This window comes from Saccopteryx leptura, chromosome 1 (genome assembly GCF_036850995.1).
Source record: "Saccopteryx leptura isolate mSacLep1 chromosome 1, mSacLep1_pri_phased_curated, whole genome shotgun sequence".
NCBI classification, from domain to species: Eukaryota; Metazoa; Chordata; class Mammalia; order Chiroptera; family Emballonuridae; genus Saccopteryx; species Saccopteryx leptura.
Window position 1 is genome coordinate 180,478,250 of NC_089503.1, and position 21,566 is coordinate 180,499,815.

At 38.5% G+C, this 21,566-nt stretch overlaps 2 protein-coding genes across 9 annotated transcripts in view; one reads left to right on the top strand and one right to left on the bottom strand.

Moving 5' to 3' along the window:
* The window catches only part of SDCCAG8 (SHH signaling and ciliogenesis regulator SDCCAG8), a 237,851-nt gene that overhangs the window by 210,289 nt on the left and 5,996 nt on the right, over positions 1–21,566 (bottom strand). For 3 of the 6 annotated variants that reach the window (XR_010751137.1, XM_066382017.1, XM_066382002.1), the window contains exons 2-6: positions 15,899–16,051; positions 14,182–14,267; positions 12,378–12,491; positions 6,273–6,398; positions 303–443 (exon numbers count right to left, since the gene is read on the bottom strand). Coding sequence is in view for 5 of the 6 variants with exons in the window: in XM_066382017.1 (XP_066238114.1) it covers positions 303–443; positions 6,273–6,398; positions 12,378–12,491; positions 14,182–14,267; positions 15,899–16,051 (620 nt within the window). In the remaining variant the exon portion in view is untranslated. The remainder of the gene's footprint in view (positions 1–302; positions 444–6,272; positions 6,399–12,377; positions 12,492–14,181; positions 14,268–15,898; positions 16,052–21,566) is intronic. The other 3 variants (XM_066382006.1, XM_066382023.1, XM_066382030.1) reach the window with 3 other exon arrangements.
* CEP170 (centrosomal protein 170) overlaps positions 1–21,566 on the top strand; it is a 182,641-nt gene that overhangs the window by 41,778 nt on the left and 119,297 nt on the right. The gene's annotated exons all lie outside the window — the stretch shown is intronic.

Consider the following 21,566-nt stretch of genomic DNA (forward strand, 5'->3'; position numbering starts at 1 on the left):
ACAGGCAAATTTATAGAGACAGAAAGGAGAAGAGGTTACAGGGGCTGGAGAGAGAAGAGAATAGGAGTTACTGTTTCATGTGGACAGAGTTTTTGTTTGGAATAATGAAAATTCTGAAAAATGGACAGTGCTGATGGCTGTACAACATTGTAGTGTACTTGATGAAATGAGTTGTACACTTAAAATGCTAAAATGGTACAGTTTAAATTATTAAAATGTTAAATTTTATGTTTTGTATATTTACCACAATAAAAAATGTACAAAAAAAGTAGATGTGTAACAGAAAGCACCTACATACTCACCAGTTCTAGCTTCCATTTCTCAGTCTCACCAGCAGAGGAAGCTCTGATAACACCTGCACTGCCATAGGACAATGATTTCTTGTGAGCTTCCTCTACTCTCATATCTCCACCTGTTGTAATCCAAGAATTTTGCATGTTTCCCTAAAATAAAACATGCCAGGAATTGCAGTCAACATTTACCTTTAAATCAACATGCATGCTTTGAAATGGAATACTGATTCATATCTGCAATGCAAGGATAAAAGCAGATGCTTCTCAGCTACGAAGCAATCATCCTTGTACATTTTCTAGCTACCTGGGTAATATTCTATAACAAGTACTACAAAGCCAAATTCCTATGGGTACAGGCAATTATGTAAATGAGTGAAGAGGGCTGCATGACAATGTGGTCAACAAATGAACGTACCTCTTGCTTCTCCGAAGATAAGTACTCTTGAAACACACAGCCCTCTCTTAGTTTCCCTTTCCTTTTCCACATTACACAAGACGTGACTAAGAATAGTTGTTAATATAAATGGCGTTTACTATGGGCCTGACAGTGTTTATGTGCTTCACATGTATTAATTCATTTAATCCTCATAACAACCCTGCAAGTTCCATTGTTATTTCCACTTCATAGATGAGGAAATTGAGTCACACCAAGTGCCTTGCTCAGTTACAGAGGTAGGAAGCAGCTAATAGGTGGCATAGCTAAGATCTGAACCCTGGCAGCCCTGCTCCAGGGTCCACACCCCAAACCACTATGCTCTTAATACCCTGCCAGAGAAGTATTTACCTTCAGCAAGTTAAACTGTGCATGGTAAAAACCGAACCGACATGTAGCCCACATGTCAGAGATTCAATAGAAGCAGGAGGGACCATGACAAACCATCCAAAAGACGTAGATGTTGCCAGTTCCTGTCAATCGTTGCCATGTGTGAATGCAAACTCTTATTGCTAAAAAATCTTTTAATTAAAAGAAAATACGCCCGATATCTGGCTTTTCATTTGAAATATTGGTTCAGTGTTCATCAAACAGGTCCACAAACGGAATGTGGTGACCTCATGCTCAGTCTTCCATCTCTGGCATCCCCTCAGCATACAATGAAATAGCAGCCCAAAGTTCTGTATAATTTATGTGGGCAGCAAGGACTAACGTACTTTTATTAATTCAACAAATAATAACTGGAATCTTGCGAAGGGCAAAGAATATGGTCGTACCCACAAGAGAGAACAAGTCCCCATACACAGACCTGTACTGCATGTCATACCGTGCATGAATGTGGTAAACGGCATTCCTCAAAAGTAGAATTCTGAGATTCTCTTCCATATGTTCTGGGAGTTCAGTTTAATGCAAACATTTCTGTATAATGAACCTATCATGTTCAGGCTTGGTGCTAAGAACTCAGAGGGTAAAAATAAGCAAAACCAATCTTATCCTCTAGGAGTTTAATGAGGGAGACAAACAACTAAGCAGATAATTTCAATTAATAAGCTCAGTGCCAGGCCAGAGGTGCATGTGCAGGGGAGGATTATGCCACTACAGAGAAGGGTCACTAAGAGCAATGAGAGATTCAAGGAATATTTTCTGGGGAAGATTAGACAATGGTATGATATCTAGACGTATAAAAAAGAGTAAGCTAGATGGGAAGGGCATGCCATGAAAAGAACATCATGAGAGAAGTAACAGAGGTGTTAAATAGTCTAGCTGCAAGGAACTCGGGCAATTTAGCACCACTAGAGGTTGAAGTACAAGGCAGTACATATCAGAAGGTGAAGCTAGAGCCAAATAAGGATCTGGAAAGGATTAAATAATAAGTTTGAACTTGACTTGGTAGGTAGGGACAAATCTCCCAAGATCAGATTGCATTCAGAGTTGTCTTGGAGAGCAATATGGTGGGGGAGAGGGGCAGTAGTGGTATAAATCGTGAGGGTCGTCCAACTTTTTATAAAAACCGCCCACTTTTGCAGTGCTGGTCAACCTGGTCCCTACCGTGCAACCAAACAGCGCCACGATTGGCCCATCATGAAAGCTGGAACGCCCACTAGTGGGCGGTAGGGACCAGTCTACCAGCGGTAGTCTACCAGCACTGCAAAAGTGGGCGGTTTTTATAAAAAGTTTGACGACCCCAGCCTGGGTGACCAAGATTTTTAAATGTAAGTATATTTACATCCCTGAATATCACTGAAAATGTTTAATTTCTTAATTGAGGGGAGAGGTTGGTAGTGAAGGGGATGAGAATAGACATGGAAAGAAATGGTTCTGAAATTTGCTTCTTAAAAAAAATCTCCTAGAGCTTTAAATAAGCACACGTGCCGAAATTTCTAATAAACAGCATATTAAAATTTTTTTAATAAACAGCATATTTTTTTTATTTATTTTTTACAGAGACAGAGAGTGAGTCAGAGAGAGGGATAGACAGGGACAGACAGACAGGAACAGAGAGAGATGAGAAGCATCAATCATTAGTTTTTCATTGCGCATTGCAATACCTTAGTTGTTCATTGATTGCTTTCTCATATGTGCCTTGACCGTGGGCCTTCACCAGACCAAGTAACCCCTTGCTGGAGCCAGCGACCTTGGGTTCAAGCTGGTGGGCTTTTTGCTCAAACCAGATGAGCCACGCTCAAGCTGGCGACCTCGGGGTCTCGAACCTGGGTCCTCTGCATCCCAGTCCGACGCTCTATCCACTGCGCCACCGCCTTATCAGGCAATAAACAGCATATTTTAATATTATAATTTTTGAACTCTCACAAAAAGCCCTCCATGAAGAGAAATTTTATAAGAAAAAGATTTAAAATAAAAATGGAAATGAAATAGTCTTTAAACATATTTAGGTTTTTTAAAACAATCTGCTTGCTTCTTCAACTGCTAGGTCAAAGTAGGCTAAAAGCTAAAAGTCACGTCGGTTACCATTGAAGTCCAAGGCTAAAACTCAGAAACAATAAAGAGGAGGCTCTTTTCTTCTGAGGAGAATCTTTTATCCCAGGGCAAACAAAAATGGTTTGGTTCAATACTGACAAGCTATCCTTATTTTATGCAGACAGGCAGGGGGATGGATTTGGGGTCAGACAGTCCCATGTTTGAGTCCTGGCTTTGCTATTCTCTAGTTGTGTGACATTAGACCAGTTACTTTGGTTACTTAACCACTGTGTATCTTAATTTACTCATCTGAAAATAGACATAATAACAGTGCCTTGTGTGGCTAATGTAAAACTGAAATAATATGATGTAAATGAAGTGCTTGATATAGTGCTTAGAACATCATAACCATGTAGTCATCAATAAATATGAATTATTAGTATATAACTATTTGAATTATTTTCCAAAAGAAGGCCTTAAGAAACACTGAAAATCTATACGAAAATCCACCAAGATCTTTGGCAAGATCTACATGGCAATAGACTCATTAAAAAGAGTTAAAAAAAAAAAAAAAAAGGAAGATGCTATCTTCTGATCTATTTATATTTAAGATATTCTAAAAAGAAGTTTCATTTACATTAAGACACATTGTTCATGCACAGGTTGCTGAAATGCCTCAATTCACCTATATAAGTATAAAGTGGAGGTGACAATATTGGGACAATAAAAAATCAGACGACTAACATTAAATAGATGTCATGGTCACTCGGGACGTCTGAAACAACCATTGCAATATTTGCATTATATTTTAGCTCATGAGGATGTGTAAACAAACAAACAAAAACCTCTCTACAAGCTTGTTCTTCCTCTCTCTAATGGTGGCTGTAGCTTTCTTTGGCAGGTTTCCTTTGTTCCTATGGCAAAGCACGAGTGCTGCTACCCTCACTTCCTTCCTCTTTTGCTTTACTCACTTCTCTTGCCCTCTGATTCACTTGTCTGCCTAATTTCCTTTCTCACTTCGCTTCACCTTCTTCCAATCCTTTGCCATTGTATAAATATTGAAGATTATGAATAATTGAGTCACTGTTTGCTAAGTGACTACATATTAGGAAGAAAAGCAAAAACTATGTATATATTTTAAAAATGAAGTACTTCTATGTGCTTTTTGTATGGCTGTGTCATCTTCAAATGACATTAAAATAATAAGCAACTAAGGTGGAATTTTTAACCACTAATATTAATAAGATAATGGTGTAATTATACAGAAAAAGTCATACAGTGAGGGAGAATGGCTGATCATAAGCTGAAATGTAACTGCAGAAAAAGAAACTGAAATACTTACCAGCTCACTTCATTACTTAAAGTTAACACAATTAGCTACTTCTAAATAGCAGATTCTAAGAACATAGAATTCAAGGATTATAAAGCTTTATACTCAGGCCAGGTAAATAAATTTTAAAAAGAAACATCTTTAAAAACAAAAATTAGAGGATACCTAGGTAAAACATTAAGACATACTTTTTCTTTTTCTTTTAAAATTATTTTTATTTTATTTATTCATTTCAGAGAAGAGAGAGAGAGAGAGAAGGTGAGGAAGAGCAGGAAGCATCAACTCCCATATGTGCCTTGACCAGGCAAGCCCAGGGTTTCAAACCGATGACCTCAGCATTCCAGGTCAAAGCTTTATACACTGTACCACCACAGGTCAGGCAAGACATACTTTTTCTTAACAGAAGTGATTTACTGATGATAATTACGTCGAAACCACCAAAATCTCTTGCAAAGTAAAGCTGCAATGGGCAAGTATTAAAACTTCCCCAAGGAAAGTTGAATTTGTCTCAAAAAGCAGAACAAGCTCTGATTAACTGCATCCCTTTGCAAGACTGAAAAACATTTCCAAGGCAAAAGTATCTCTGACAAGTCATTAGGAGATACTAAGTTTAAACACTATTTAAATATCATCACAAGAATTAATAGAGATCATTGCATTCACTGTTGTCCAAAATGTGGTCCACTGAAATTAGAAACACTCAGGCAACTTGTTAAAAGTTCGTATTTTTGGTCCTGGCTGGTGGCTCACTGAATAAAGAAAGCATCATCCCCATGTACCGGGGTCACAGGTTCGATCCCGGGTCAGGACACACATGAGAAGCAGTCAATGAGTGCACAACTAATAGAACAATAAGTCGATGCTTCTCTCTCTCTTTTTCTCTCTCTCTTCCTTTCCCTCTCTTTCTTAAATAACTGGGGAAAATATTTATTTATTTATTATTATTTTTTTTCATATTTTTAACTTAAAGAGTCAACTCAGACCAATCCAATCATACTCTCGGGACAGAGCCCAGCAATTTGCCCTGTCAACAAGTATCCAGAGTGATTGTTATGTGCCAGTGAAGAAAGGGCCTATGAGGTTAAGCTGTGTTGAAAAGTCCTACAAAATTACAGCATTTGCTAAACACCCAGTTGATCTGAGACAATGGGAAGATTAACATTTTGATTCTTGGACCTTCACGCCCAGTCCTTTCTGATACCCCATGCTGCTAATTAGACTTCATTGGAATTCAGAGCTCAAAACGTTTTAGAGAAATATGACAGCAATCTCAGCTACAGTTCTGAACTGTTTCTGGATCTAACTTTCCCATGTAATACACATCCGACTTTCAGACCTGCTCTTTCCATATGGAAAAAACCATAAATGGTATGCTCAAAGAGGAAACTGGAGTAGGTATTAAACATCAGTACATCATTTCGTTTGAGGATTCATTCCACCCCCAGTGAATTTCAGTGTTTGAGGCCCCAAGCAAATATAAGCATAGTGCTTTCGCCAAACTTCAAGTAGAAAATCCAAGCAGTTCAGAAGGCTGGGGAGGGGGTAGGAGGGAACATTCAAACTAAAATACAATTGTGGTTTTTAAAAATGCTCACAGATGCCTGACCTGCGGTGGCACAGTGAATAAAGCACTGACCTGGAATGCTGAGGCCTCTGGTTTGAAACTCCAGGCTTGCTTGGTCAAGGCACATTGGAGAATCAACTATGATTTGATGCTTTCCATTCCTCCCTCCTGCCTTTCTCCCTCTCTCCTCTGTCTAAAATCAATAAATAAAATCTTAAAAAAAAAAATGCTCACAGATACATCCAGAAGGGTCTGTTCCCTCATCGCCTCCTCTTGTCTCTGAGATTTCAACTCTTGTTGGAGCCGTTTATTGTCAAGCACAACTACCTGTATCTGATTTTTCATTCCAGAGAGTTCCTCCTATAAAAAGCAGAAACAGACACCAGATATATTAAGCATTTTAAAGCAGTACATTTATTTGTTGATTACTAGACAATCCAACGTGGTATAAAGCACGAAGACTTATGCTTTCCAGCCATTTTCTGAATTACTATAATTATAGATAGACAAACAAATATTATTAGCAAACAAAGAGAAGGTTGGAGATGTATAGGAGAGGGCCAGCTAATGGCCTTTGCACAGAAGTGTGTGGTCTCTGATAATTTTTCTTTTCCCCAAGGGATTAAAGCTTATTGAAAAGCTTTAATTAAAGGGGTTATCTAAAAGACTTTTAAGATAGACTGCTTAAAATTAAGGTAAGATATATTATTACTCATGCTCAAATGCCAGTAACTTGTTGAAAACTGATACAGGACTAAATAGTTAACACAGGACTCTGAGATTAAGAGGAGTAGAAAGTTCCAATGATTATCTATGAATGAGTAACAGGATGGAAGGAAATTATGAGTGAAATACTTTGGTGGAGAATTCTAAAAGAGTATTTTATTGGCCTTGCAGGGTGTAATATAAGGAATTACAGATAAATAACAATTAGAATAGCTACTCAGTGGCATCTCATTTTCTGAAAAAATGTCAAATATTATCAATATATTGATGGTACAATATTTAATCTTCATTACTACTATAACCAAGAACTATTATGCAATAGATGCAAATTCCATGCAATTCTTTTATTCAGAAAAGGAAACCAAAGCTACAATTGAAAGCTGTAATTTTAAAAATATTGCATCCTTCCAGTTTTTGCTCTGGCATATAATAAGTTTAGGAGATATCACTCCCTCCTTCACAACAAGAAAAAAGACCGAGCAAGCTGAAAAATCAACCACTCTTCTTAGATTCATCAGAGAACTGACGTCACAGGAAAAAAACCTTTATCTCCAATGTTGGAGAGAGAGTCAGGTTCTCCTGAGAATCACAACCTACCAGAGCATAAATTTCCAGGGGAATGGGTGCTGGGGTAGAAAATGTAATGTGCAATTGATGAAATAATCATTGTAGACCAGTTTGAAAGTAAAAAAACAACAACAAAAAAAACCTCTAGAGGGAGGAATTCCACATTTTTTGTGAGTTTTATCTCTAGGACACCACGTTCTCACAGCAAAGACCAGAGAAAAATCCCCTCATTCTTCCACCAGTAGAGAGGAAAAGAAGCCATTTTGAAATATGCCCAAAGTATTCTCTTGTTTTTAACAAGCCTGTCTCAGGAGAAACTGCTTTACCAGAGCCTAAACAACTGGGTTTCTTTTCAGGTCCTGAGTGACCTGGGGGAAGGAAGATACCCATCTCCAACTTCCTCCAGCCTTCTTGTCTCACTTAAAGGGAGGGGAAGATTGATAAACATTTGTAAAGATCATGGCCAAGGGGCACAGGCTGACTAAGAAACTTAGACCTAATCATGGGACTAGAGAATGCTTCCAAGCTCTCACATCTTTCCACCACATCAAAAGGGGCCCTATATAATAACAGAGGAATACACTAAAATAACTGCACATCTTGCAATATATTTTAGAAGAATTCCTGAGGGAAGCCCAATGACAACAGGGGAGACAAAAACCAAGACACTAGAGGAAATTTTAGCCTCTGACACCTACAGCAACAGCAAACAGTAAATACAGCCTAACTCCTAGCCAAATAAACATAAAACCTCACACTAAAGGTCTATTTCTCTCTGTTCCTTTTACCAAGTATGTAGCTAGCATTCAACAAAAAATTATAAGGTGTACTAAAAGACTTCAAACACAGTTTAAAGAGATTAAGCAAGCACAGAATCAGACTTTGATATGGCAGAGATGTTGGAATTATCTGATTGAGCATTCCAAATAATTATCATTTGTATGCTAAAGAGTCTAGTGAAAAAGTGGACTACATGCAAGAAAAGATGGGTAATATAAGCCGAGAAATGAAACACTAAGAAAGAATCAAAGGAAATGCTAGAAATCAAAAGCATAGTAGTAGAAGTAAAAAAATGCCTTGAAGGGCCTGACCTGTGGTGGCGCAGTGGATAAAGTCTCGACCTGGAAATGCTGAGGTCGCCAGTTCGAAACCCTGGGCTTGCCTGGTCAAGGCACATATGGGAGTTGATGCTTCCTGCTCCTCCCTCCCTTCTCTCTCTGTCTTTCTCTCCTCTCTCTCCCTCTCTGTCTCTCTCTCCCTCTCTCTCCTCTCTAAAACTGAATAAAAAAAAACAAAACAAAAACAAAAACAAAAAAAAGCTGCACAAACAACAATAAAAACACCAATGTCATTTAAAAAAAAATGCCTTGAAGGTCTCATTAATAGACTGAACACACTGAAGGAAAGAATTAATGAGCTTGAAGAATTATCAATAAAAACTTCCCATATTGAAATGCAAAGATAAAGAATGAAAAAGAACAGAACATCCAAGAATTGTGGGACAATTACAACAGGTGTAACATATGTGTAATGGGAATTCCAGAAAGAGAAGAAAGAGCTGAAGTAGAAGAAATATTTGGGCCTGACCTGTGGTGGCACAGTGGGATAAGCGTCAACCTGAAACACTGAGGTTGCTGGTTCGAAACCTTGGGCTTACCCGGTCAAGGCACATTTGGGAGTCAAAGCTTCCTGCTCCTCCCCCTTCTCTCTCTCTCTGTCTCTCTCTCTCACTCCTCTCTCTCTAAAAAAATCAATAAATAAAATATTTGAAGAAAAAAAAATAGAAGAAATATTTGAAGCAATAATGATAAAGAATTTTCCAAAATAAATATTAGACTTCCAAATCACAGATCCAGGAAGCTCAGAAAACACCAAGCAGGAAAATACCAAAAAGTCTACACCTAAGCATATCATATTCAAACTGCAGAAAATCAGAGACAAAGAGAAAATCTTTAAAGAAAGAGGGGATGAGGGGGCAGAGGAAAACATATCTACATAGAAGCAAGGATAAGAATTACATCAGACTACTCTTAAGAAACCATGTAAGCAAAAAGAGAACAGAAACAAATATTTAAAGTACCGAAAAAAAAATAAATCCACCAACATTGAATTTTGTATCTTGTGAAATTAACCTTAAAAACTGAGAAAAATAATTATTTTCTCAAATATCCAAAAATTGAGGGAATGTGTCACCAGTAGACCTGTCTTACAAGAAATATTAAAAGAAGTTTTTCAGAGAGGAAGAAAATTATATAGGTTATAAACTCAGATTTATATAAAGAAAAAATGTTAGAGAAGAAATATATAAGGGTAAAATCCTTAATTTTTCTTAGTATTAACTGATCTACATATATTACATATAATATAGTACAAATATATATTACACATAGCAGCTTGTTCAATATCATAGTAACACACATACATATATTACATATAATATAGTATAAATATATATTACACATAGCAGCTTGTTCAATATCATAATAGTAACAGTGAATGTGATAACCACAGCTTATGTACACATGAAATGAATAACAGCAGTGTTATAAGTAATAGGAGGAAAGAATAGAGAATCCTCTCTTGTAATGAATTGGCCCTAACCCTGAAGAAGTAAAGCGTTATTTAAAAGTAGACTTAGATGAGTGGTAAATGCTATTGCAAACTCAAGGACATTGCTCATAGAAGTAAAAAAGGAAGTTCAAACTGATGATGCTAAGAGAAGAAAAAAAGATGCCATCATGTAAAATACTCATTTCAAACCAGAGATAGCAGAAAATGAATGAAAAGCAATAAATAAATAAATACAGAACAAGGACAAAGAATAGACAGCTATAATAATCATGTGATATTATAGATCTCTAAGTATATCAATAATCACTTTAAATATCCATGGTATGAATACACCAATAAAAAGATAGATTGTTAGAGTGAAAAACAAGGTCCAGGTATCTGTTGTCTACAAGAAACTACTTTACATATAAAGGCATAGATAAAAAGTAAAAGAATGGAGAAAAACATACCAGGCTAACACAAATCAAAAGAAAGATGGAATATTTCAAAGAAGATTTGAAATCGCTATATCAATTTCAAAGAAGATTTCATAGCAAACAAAAATACCAGGGATAAAAAGAGGGCATTACTTAAAGTTCAAGAGGTCAAATCTTCAGGAAGACATAATAATCCTTAATGTGTATATGCCTAAAATAGAGTATTGAATTACATGCGGCAAAAACTGATAGAAGTTAGGAGAAATAATAAATGAATCTACTATTTCAGTTGGAGATTTTAACATCTCTTTATCAGGAATTGACAGATTGAGCAAATCTGGCAGATGGGCAAAATATCAGTAAGGACATAGTTGAACTGAATAGCACATTATTAATCAAATGGATATAATTGACATTTATAGAATACTTCACCCACAACAACAGAATACATATTCTTCTCAAGCCAATACAGAATATTCAACACATACCACATTCTGGGCCTAAAAACACATCTTAACAAATTAAAAAGATCAGAAATCATAAAAAGTATGTTCCCAGACTACAATGAAATTAAATTAGAAATTAATAACAGGAAAATAGCTACAATATTCCCAGCATATTTGGCAATTCAACAATACACTTTTAATTAATATATGGGTCTGGCAAGGATGAAGTCCAAGAAGATTCTTAAAATATTTTGAACAAAATAAAAATTTTAATACAACTTAGCAAAATTTGTGAGACCTGGCAACATCAGTTAAAAACATTAGAAAGAAAGAATGATTGCTCTGGCTAGATAGCTCAGTTGGTTCAAGCATTGACCCGAAGTGTAGAGGTTGCCGGTTTGATCCCTGGTCAGGGCACGTACAGTAACAGATTGATGTTCCTGTCTCTCTCTTTCCCTTCTTCTCTCTTGCTAAAATCAATAAAAATTAATTAATTAAGAAAAAAAAAGAAATTCAAAATCAATAAGCTTCTGTTTTAGGGACCTAAAAAAAAGCAAATTTGAAGAAGAAAAGATATTAAAACAGTAAAATCAATAAAGAAAAGCAATGAGATCAACAGTTGGGTCTTTGAAATGATCAGTGAAATTAATAAGACTCTAGTTCTAACCAGGCTAAGTAAGTAAAAACAAAACAAAACAAAAAAAACCCCAGAAAATCAGAAGATATAAATTACTGATATCAGAAACAAAAGAGGGGTTTATCACTACAGATCCCATGGACAAAGAAATATTTTGAACAACTCTATGCCCACACATTTGGTGACCCAGACAAAATAGACCAATTCCTTGAAAGACACAATCTAATAAAACTCATAGAAGAAGAAATAAGCAATCTGCATAGGCCTATATTTATTTTTAAAAAATTGGATCAATAATTAATAATCTTTCAAAACAGAAAGCACCAGCCCTACCATTGGTTCATTGGTGAATTCTACCAAACATTTAGGAACAAATTATACCAATGCTCTACAACATTCTCCCTAAAATACCCGACAAAATGCTTCCTAACTCATTTTAAAATGTCAGCATTACCTAACTTTCAAACCAAGGGAAAACATTACAGGAATGGAAAACTACAGATCAGTGTATCTCAAAAAATCTTCCTCAAAATATTAGTAACTAGAATCCAACAATGTATAAAAAGAATGACTGATTTTCAAAACTGAACCAGCCTTGTGTACATAGAATACATTCCACTGGGTCCTGTTTTATAATTCTTTTTGTGACAAATGTGGGAAAATGATTGGGATTACTTTCCCAAAGCATCTGCCATCAGTTGGGCTAAAGTAAATGGAGTGGAAAGAAAAAAATTCTGAAATATGAGATCACATTGTCAAAACATTAGACATAGTTGAGTTATGGACTGCTGGGAAATGGAGCAATCAGCAATTGTATGGTCAAGGGCATCATTCCCAAACCTGATACACATTAGTCTTTCCAATCATATAAGCATGGTGATTGTCAATGTATTGCTATCCACATGAAGACAAAGTTTCATACAAGGCATCATTAATATAAACTTAGGTAGGTTTGAAATTTTAATGAGAAACTTACCTTGCAGAACTTGACTTCCGCCTCTAAATGATGAATGTATTGGGACTGATCATTAATGATAGGGACAAGATTATGGACAGTAGGCATATCGGTTTCCTCATACTCTGATAACTTCTAAGGAAAAACCAACAATAAATGAAGCATGGTTGGATTTAGCAAAGAATCCATGAATATCATCTCCATGCACGATTCAGCACTGATGGCACACAAATACAGACTAGATCACATGTAGTTAATAGTATTCATTTCTCTATCTATAAATTCCACAGATAGATAAGATTCAGGGATATGAACATGTTTTTAAGATGGAAAGTGAAGGTGGTTCGAAAAAGCACATGGTAAACGGGAAAAGGCCGGAGTAGTATAATTGGGTTGGGGTGATCAGCTGAAATAAAGGGGTAGCTCTCTTCCAGAAACTTCCATGGAAGAGGAGTGCCAGCTAAAACTACAAAACCATTCCCTGAAGAAGGAGTTCTCTAGACAAGTCTTTGATGCCAAGTGGTGTCAGTGAGGAACATTCTATCTTAGCTTTTACGTCAGCTATTCAAACCTGACCAGATCCTTCCCTCACACCGTCCTTCACACCTGTCTTAACCTTTAGCCTGTCACATTGCTTCAGTCAGGAATCACATACAGTGGTACCTTGGAGATAGAAATTTAATTCGTTCTGTAACCTAGCTCGTAAATCAGTTAACTCATATATCAAACTGCCGATACTGGACCCGTGCTCCAACGTGCCAACTAGCGGCAGCTTCCCAAATCACCACTTGTATCTCGAAATTTCACTCGGATCTCGAACAAAAATATGGACTGAGTTGCAGCTCGTATCTTAAAAAAAATTCGTATGTTGGTCTGTTTGTATCTCAAGGTACCACTGTACTCTGTCAAAGCAATGGCAGTAAAAAACCAACTTCAGAAGAAATAGGGTATAACTTCTTTTTTTTTTTTTGTATTTTTCTGAAGCTGGAAACGGGGAGAGACAGACAGACTCCCTCATGCGCCCGACTGGGATCTACCCGGCACGCCCACCAGGGGCGACGCTCTGCCCACCAGGGGGCGATGCTTTGCCCCTCCGGGGCGTCGCTATGCTGCGACCAGAGCCACTCTAGCGCCTGGGGCAGAGGCCAAGGAGCCATCCCCAGCGCCCGGGCCATCTTTGCTCCAATGGAGCCTTGGCTGCGGGAGGCGAAGAGAGAGACAGAGAGGAAGGAGGGGGGGTGGAGAAGCAAATGGGCACTTCTCCTATGTGCCCTGGCCGGGAATCGAACCTGGGTCCCCCGCACGCCAGGCCGACGCTCTACCGCTGAGCCAACCGGCCAGGGCCGGGTATAACTTCTTTATCACACAATTTTCGAACCATGTATTTTTAAATGTAGAATTAGATTATATACTTCGGTTTTGACATTTATAATAAAAGAGTTTAACAAAGGATGGCTGGAATTATAATTAAGTAAAATCTAAAAATGATCAAATACAGATATAACCCTCTAAAAGGGAAATGGCTGATCTTTCCATATATTGTTTCGTTTTTATATTTGCTAATAGTTGCAAAGTAAATTCCCCAAACTATTTCCTCACTCACATTTTCAAGTGAATAATAAATTAAAGAATCAGGATTCATTCTCTCTGCTGTAGAAGTCTGTCTTCTGCATCTAAAATAATCAGAGGAAAGACCATTTCTTTTAATGCTTTATTCTATTACAACACCCTGCTCAGATTTTATCTACATCTGAAATGACACTGCAAAGTTAAAGCATAGTTAGAGAAATAATGCTTTTGTTCTGTCGCAAATGTTGATACTTACCAAAGGGGACATTTTTCGTCTTCTTGATGGAGTTACCTCACTTTCCTTAGTTGCTTGTTGGTACAACAAAGCTTTGAGTTGATTAACTAAAGGGCAGAAACAATGGGTCTATTAACCTTATTTGAGATCCATGGTTTATCATCCCCATCCAATCTTCCATCCATCTAACAAATATTGTTTAAATATATATTATGCGTCAAGAACTGGGGATGCAATTAAAAAAGATGCAACTTGCCTGACCAGGTAATGGTGTAGTGGATAGAGCATCAGACTGGGACGCAGAAGACCCAGGTTCGAAAACCCAAGGTCGCCAGCTTGATCACGGGCTCATCTGGTTTCAGCAAGGTTCACCAGCTTGAGCCCAAGGTTGCTGGCATGAGCAAGGGGTCACTCAGTCTGCTGTAGCCCCCCGGGTCAAGGCACATATGAGAAAGCAATCAATGAACAACTAAGGTGCCACAACGAAGAATTGATGCTTCTCATCTCTCTCTCTTCCTGTCTGTCCCTATCTGTCCCTTTCTCTTTCTGTCACAAAAAAAAGAGAAAGAAATGGGGATGCAAAGGAAAGATCAGAAAATCCCTTCCACTTAAAGAGCTACACAAGAGTGATACACTGATGGATATAAAACAGTATGAGTTTGCGTGTAGACCCAGAGCCATACATGGTGCCACAAAAAAGAGGAAGCACCTAATTGTGCCTGTTTGCATAGAAGAGATAAAACTGTGAAGGATGAACAAGAGACCACTAAGCAGAAAAGGGTGAGAAAAATTCCAGGAAAAGGCATAGCACATGCAAAGCACAGGAGGCCAGTGGGTTGGTCTGACTAGAACACGGCTCACAAAGTGGATGGTTGAAAGGATGATAAAAAATGAGGCTGGAAAAGTAGCTTGGAGCCATCTTATGGAAATATTGCTATGATATACTAAGAATTTTGGACTTTGGCCTATTTAGCCACTAGGAAAGTCAAAGAAAAAAATAAGCAAAGAAATTGTATTAGTTGATTTGTATTTCAGGAAGAAAATCCTAGCAGGAGAGTACTGGATGGGATGGAGTGATTATTGCATACAGTATGTCAGTAAAGTCATGGTGCACTTTTGACTGGTCACAGGAAAGCAACAAAAGACAATAGAAATGTGAAATCTGCACCAAATAAAAGGAAAACCCTCCCAGTTTCTGTAGGATGATGTGGCAGCATGTGCACATGCACAGATGATGACGTAACACAGTGTATACAGCAGAGCAGCCCACGGCCATGCCAGTCGAGATGTGGACAGTACAGAGGAAAGTTCAGTGTGTTCTGTGGCTCTCTAAATTCTAATCAGTGACCAAAGTGCAACATAAATATCAGCGCGTTTATAACGAAGCACCACCACATAGGAATAACATTAGTTGGTGGGATAAGCAGTTGAAGGAAACCAGCAGTTTGGTGGAGAAACCCCGTCCTGGTAAGCCATCAGTCAGTGATGAGTCTGTAGAGGCTATACGGGACAGCTACCTAAGGAGCCCTAAAAAATCTGTGCATGAGCCCACATCGAAATGCACTGAATATATATGAAAATGGGAGAGTTTTCCTTTTATTTGGTGCAGATTTCACATTTCTATCGTCTTTTGTTGCTTTCCTGTGACCAGTCAAAAGTGCACCATGACTTTATGGACACACTGTAGAGTTGAAATAATTCACTGGGGTCACCCAGGTTGGGGCTATGCTCAACTCACCTGCATGGCTGTGCTGTAGCTCGTGCCAGGCAGCCCCTGTGTTCTCACTCCCTGCACTGGTTCCTAGAGAAGGGTCCAGTGCATCTCCTCCAACACTGGCATTGCCTTCCCTCAAGGCACACTGCAGCTGGTGAATGCTTTGATTTGCACGCTCTGCAATGACACAGTGAAAGTGAGACTGGTGAACTCTGGCGACCACACACATACATACTCAAGAAGGCAGTTTCCGAAGGGGAAGCACTACTTCGGAGACTTTATGGAAAAGGGCAGGGTTCTATTCCTAGCTTGCTGAGGAATGTGCTAGAGGACGTGAGAGAAGTTGAAGTTTATGGGTTAGATTAGACTTGATGATCGCTAACACTTCAGTGGTTGATCTTCACTATATATAGTGCTATCAGCCAGGAATATTGAATGGGAGAGCCCCTACCCTACCCGCACCCCCAAATAATAACCAATGAGGCAAAGCGCCTAAGACTCCTCTCCTCCACCTGGAGACACTGGGGTGGGTGGGCAGAAGTGACAAGAGGGACTCCACCACCCCAAGCATCTATCCAAGGACCCCCCCTTGTCCCTGTGGGCCCAACATCCCTCTTCCACTAAGAGACAAATGGCTGGCTTATTTTTTAATCAAGATTTGAATGACTAAAATGCTTCTCGTGGCAACCTCTGTAGTTCAGCCCTTCATTCGTACTGCGGGCTGGCTGTATTTCATATAGGATGTCCTGATTAGTGCAATTGACTAACCCCAGAACTGAGGCTGAAACTCACCAGCACATATTTAACCTAAAGTCTAAAATAGAGTATTTGAAGGCACATTCCTCCAGTTCATCTCTAAAAATGAAACTGAGCCTCATTCCCTCCTCCTTTCCCACACTGAAACTGAGCAGGTCTATAAGGCATTAAGCCATACAATGCAGTGGAGGTTACACCAGGCCAGACCAGGTTTCATTTTAAAATGTCTGGTAGGTTCCGCTTCCTCCCTTTTGTGGGTCCTAAGCCACAAGTAGGAAGCCTGACCACCCTGTGAAGAAGCCACGTGGCAAGGAGAGGCCACACAGAGAAGCCCAGCCCTGCTAATAGCCCAGGGGAGCCTCCAGGTGGCTCCAGAACCAGAGGTCGTCTAAATGTAATGTCATGAGACTCTGGCTGAGAGCTCAGTTGGTTAGAGCATCATCCTGATATGCCAAGGTTGCGGGTTCGATCCCCGGTCAGGGCACATACAAGAATCAATCAATGAATGCATAAATAAGTGGAACAACAAATCAATGTTTTTTTCTCTCTCTCTAAAATCAATCAATAAAATAATAATAATTGCAATGGCATGAAAGAAACCCAAAGAACTGCCCAGCTGAGTCCAGTCAACCCACAGACCTGGGAGAGAGATTGAAATGTTTTTATCTATATTTGTTGCTCTCAGCCAAGCTCTGGTGTGGAGTGTTATACGGCAATGGGTAACTGAAATAGTTATCAGGCAAATACTAACCCAAAGACACTTTCAGTAAAGGATCCAAGTCTTATGTTAATAACAAAACTATACTAACCACACTAGTGACGACATAACTACTAATTCTACCCTACTTTAATGGGTATTTGTAGCCACTGGAGAAGCAGGTGATCAATTGGTAATTTCATTAATTAAGGTCCAGGTCCTGGTTTAGGTTTAAATTTCTCATTGTTTCTTCTAATCTCATGATTAAATTCACTGGTTCCAATCCAGAAAACTGTAAATATAACAAAAAAATGTTCCTTCCACATCAGAGCTGGGACCCATTCAGTCACCATTTTCAAATTTTGTCATCTGTATTTGAAAGTTATCTTTTAATTTATTAATTTACCAAACATTTTACATACATATAATAGAAATTTGTGTTAGAAAAAGATGAATTCTCATGCAAGTTCATGTGCAACTATTATCTGACTATTGCAAATAGGTTCCATTTAAACAATTCTTAAATTCTTCAGAAACAGTACTTTCCCTAAGTAAAAGCAATTCATAACAATAGTGGCAGTGAACCTCTTACTCTTCTGATCTAAGCTGTTCTTTGACAATGTAAACCTATTTCTTCCTCTATCCTCAGGAGAAAAAGCTCCTATTCCTTATTATCTATTGGGAACCCTAAGAAAGCTACAAAACACCTACATTTTAATCTCCAATTATCACTAGAAATATACTTATAAATATATATCCTACAAGACCATGAAAACCATATCCCATTTTGCCCAAGCTCATTAATTCCAAGTATGAAACAGAAAAAAATAACCATAATTTAATAGAAGAAACTACATCCTATATGACAAAATATCTGATACAGGTTTCTTCACTTAGAGAAACTCATTTTCTATCTGGATTAAACTAAAGAAAACAGATCTTCTAGGTCAGGGTTCAACACTAATAGAATGAAATGCTCTTACTCATCTACACAGGAGTCCCAGTGAACTTATCACTGCATTTTTCTCCACACCAGCCCTATTGCCAAACAGTATTTTCTTGAACAGGAATTTGCTGCTGATTATTAAGCAAGTCTGACCTCCTGTTACTCATCATGAGTTTAAGGAAAGTCCAAAGATGCATTCTTGATTTTAGAAAAATAAGAAGCAGCAATAGTCTTCCAATAACTGAGTATACTCTAAAGAGACTTGTTAACGGAAAAGGAAAAATCAAAGTGTTACATGATAAGCAATTTAGTTCGTAGAGCTTTAGACTTATGCACTTACAACTATGAATAAAGCACTTATCCCTTCTGCATCCATTAGACAGGAAACAGAAGGTTTGACTAACATTAAAAGTGTGCTCTGTGCTCTGTGGAGGTATCAAATGACTTCACCTCTAAGACAAAGGATAATTATTTATTTATACCTAACCTGACTAACAGCTCATAAGCCATGTCAGGAAAACTAAAGGAAATCTGAACAAAAAAATTGGCATTGTTGAAAATCCCTTTAGTGAGTTATTCCGTCAGATGATTACAATGGCAGTTTGCTGAGCCCATTTAATCCCTTTCCAATGTTTCTAATGTTTGTTTAACCTTTTGGAATGTATAGCATTCAAAGATGACGTGTTAAATTGCACACTGGATATAGTACTGTGTGAAATGCTGAGTTATCGATAAAGGTTCAGTGATATTTCAATACCATAATTCATAGCATGCGTTACACACTTAACAGACAACTAAAAGTTAATCCCGAGGAATACTAATCCCAATGAGTCTAGACAAATGAAACTCCATTGCTCTTCAACTAGAGCCACAGCAACCAAAGGTCTCATAATCCTATTCAGAACACTAACCCTCCTCCCACCCCTGCCCCCGCCCAGGTGCAATATCTGCTCTTTACACCTAAGGAAACCAGATTACACAGGAGGTTCCAGTTATTTCCTGTCCCACCACGGATGGGCACAGCTTTATCTGCCGATGACCAAGAAAGCAAACTCAATTTCCCCTTTGCTCCCTAAAAGACAGGAAAGCAAACCGATTTCTTCCCCCTGGCACCAAACACAGGCTGAGTACCAACTTAATCATGAACACAAACAAAAATAGTGCCTCTGCGTCTCACAAAATCACATGAACATAAGTGGAAATAAATAATAATCCTGCTTGTCTGCTATCCAAACATCAACCAGGACGATGAGCGCTGAGCAGGTTATTTGGCTGCTGACCGCTGACAGTTTAAGTCAGTCTTGCTCATTGTTGTAATCATTTCCCTACTTCTAACTCCAAACTCACCATCGGGCCTCTTCTCATCAAGATATTTTTGAACAAAACGCAAATACACCCCAGTCGAGAAAGGATCAGCACTTTTACACATACTGTGAATTATTAATTTCTGTATTCTCCATCTGTATGGGGTGGTGTGGAGGGGATTTATCCTGGTGACAGGGAGGGGGACCACACCCTGAGAAGTGCCCAGCTGTCTCTGAGAAAACATGCCTCACCCAGACCTCCCTACACTGAGACACGAGATGCCCCACAGTTCTCAAAGCAAGCTCAGACTGGGGCAGACAAGCAGAAAAATGAGACCGCAGCGAGATAAGAGAGACCTGTGTTTGTCCACCCTTGACTGGGCCTCAGCCTAGTTCAGAAGATTGCTGTCACTGTTTACTAAGGGACTTACAGGCAGGGCGACCAAGATAAAACAGCATAATCCCAAATCAGACAAAGCCAGCTTTGTAAATGGCAATGAGAATAGCGAGAGAGATTCAAAGTAATATATAGAAAGTAAAAAAATCTCCAAGAAAATAGTATCATACAATCATAAGACTCTTAATAGCTGACAAATGGGCTAAAGAGGTTGGCGCCAGGGGTGAAAGCAAATCTGAGCAAGAATGCAAACATCTTAAGAAAGCAATGTCTGGAAGATCATTAATGATGTATGGATGTTGGCAAATCAAGGAAATTGGCTAGATGCAGGATGAGGGATACACCTGGTATTCTTTTGGCACCAACTGGGAGGATTTATGCACCTGTCACTTTTCATTGATAAAGATGTAATCCTAGCCAGACTGGCAGAACACAGGCAAAAATCACCAGCCAGTGCAATCTGTATCCTTAATTGGAACTACTCTCAAGTATGATTCCGGCAGAGCTGGAAGCAAAGCCCTGCTACTGCCGGCTTGTGGTTTGTCAAGCCCAGCACTATTGACAAGCGGCCCTGATCATTCTTGGTTATAAGGGGCTGTGTCATACAGCTTAGCATCATCCCTGGCCCTTACCTACTAGATGCCAGTAGCACTCTCCCCCTCCCAAGTTTGACAAACAAAAATATCTCTAGATGTTACTGAATGTCCTCTGGGCAGAAAAATCACCCTGGTTGACAACTACTGGTTTAGATCAATCAAACGAGATAGCTAGTGTTCATCTGTCAAGCCCACCACATGACTACATGGAGAGAACAGGCATCTCTTGAAAATGGGGCAGGGCAGTGTACCCTGGTACAGCAGTGGTGTTGGGGCACTTTGGGTCCAGATGAGGTGGTATATCTACCCAGTGTAATCAAGAACTTGGAATTCATATTTAGCTTTATTTCATTTGAGCCCTAACTCATGAAGCAATTATTGTACTTTAAGGTGACTTTTCAGAGCTACCTTATGTGATCACTCCTTTAAATATTCCAGTGGGCTTTGATTGAGCTCACTGATCATTGAGGTTGCTTTGGTAAATGCGCACGTGCATTTCAAACTACTTTCTCTACCTTTTGACCCTGAAAGTAGTATCACTAACTGAAAAGGTAAAAAACCTACCCAAGTGCTCAGATCATGTCTTTTAAACATCCCAAGATAGAATATAATTATTCTTAGGATCTCATTAGCTTGAAACCAACTTAATCTCTTTTTTTCTGTCCAAGAACATGTGAAAAATGTTTTTATGATTTCAGAAGACTGAACCATGTTTGATTTGACATGATGCTAGGGATGACTAGTTACTTTTTTAGATGCTTAAGTCCTGTCTTTTGTCTATTTTATGCCATCAGTTGCAGGAGAAAAAACCTGGAATTCTACTGGCTTTCTCTTATTCTAGTGAAAGAAATGGTCAGAACAGTTAAAACTACTAAGAAAAGCCATATGAGTATATAAAGCAAAAAATGTATAGGTATAATTTAAATTTCAGCAGCAAATACTGAACTCAGATGTTCACAAGTTTTATTTGCATGACCAATCCTTAATTAGTGGACA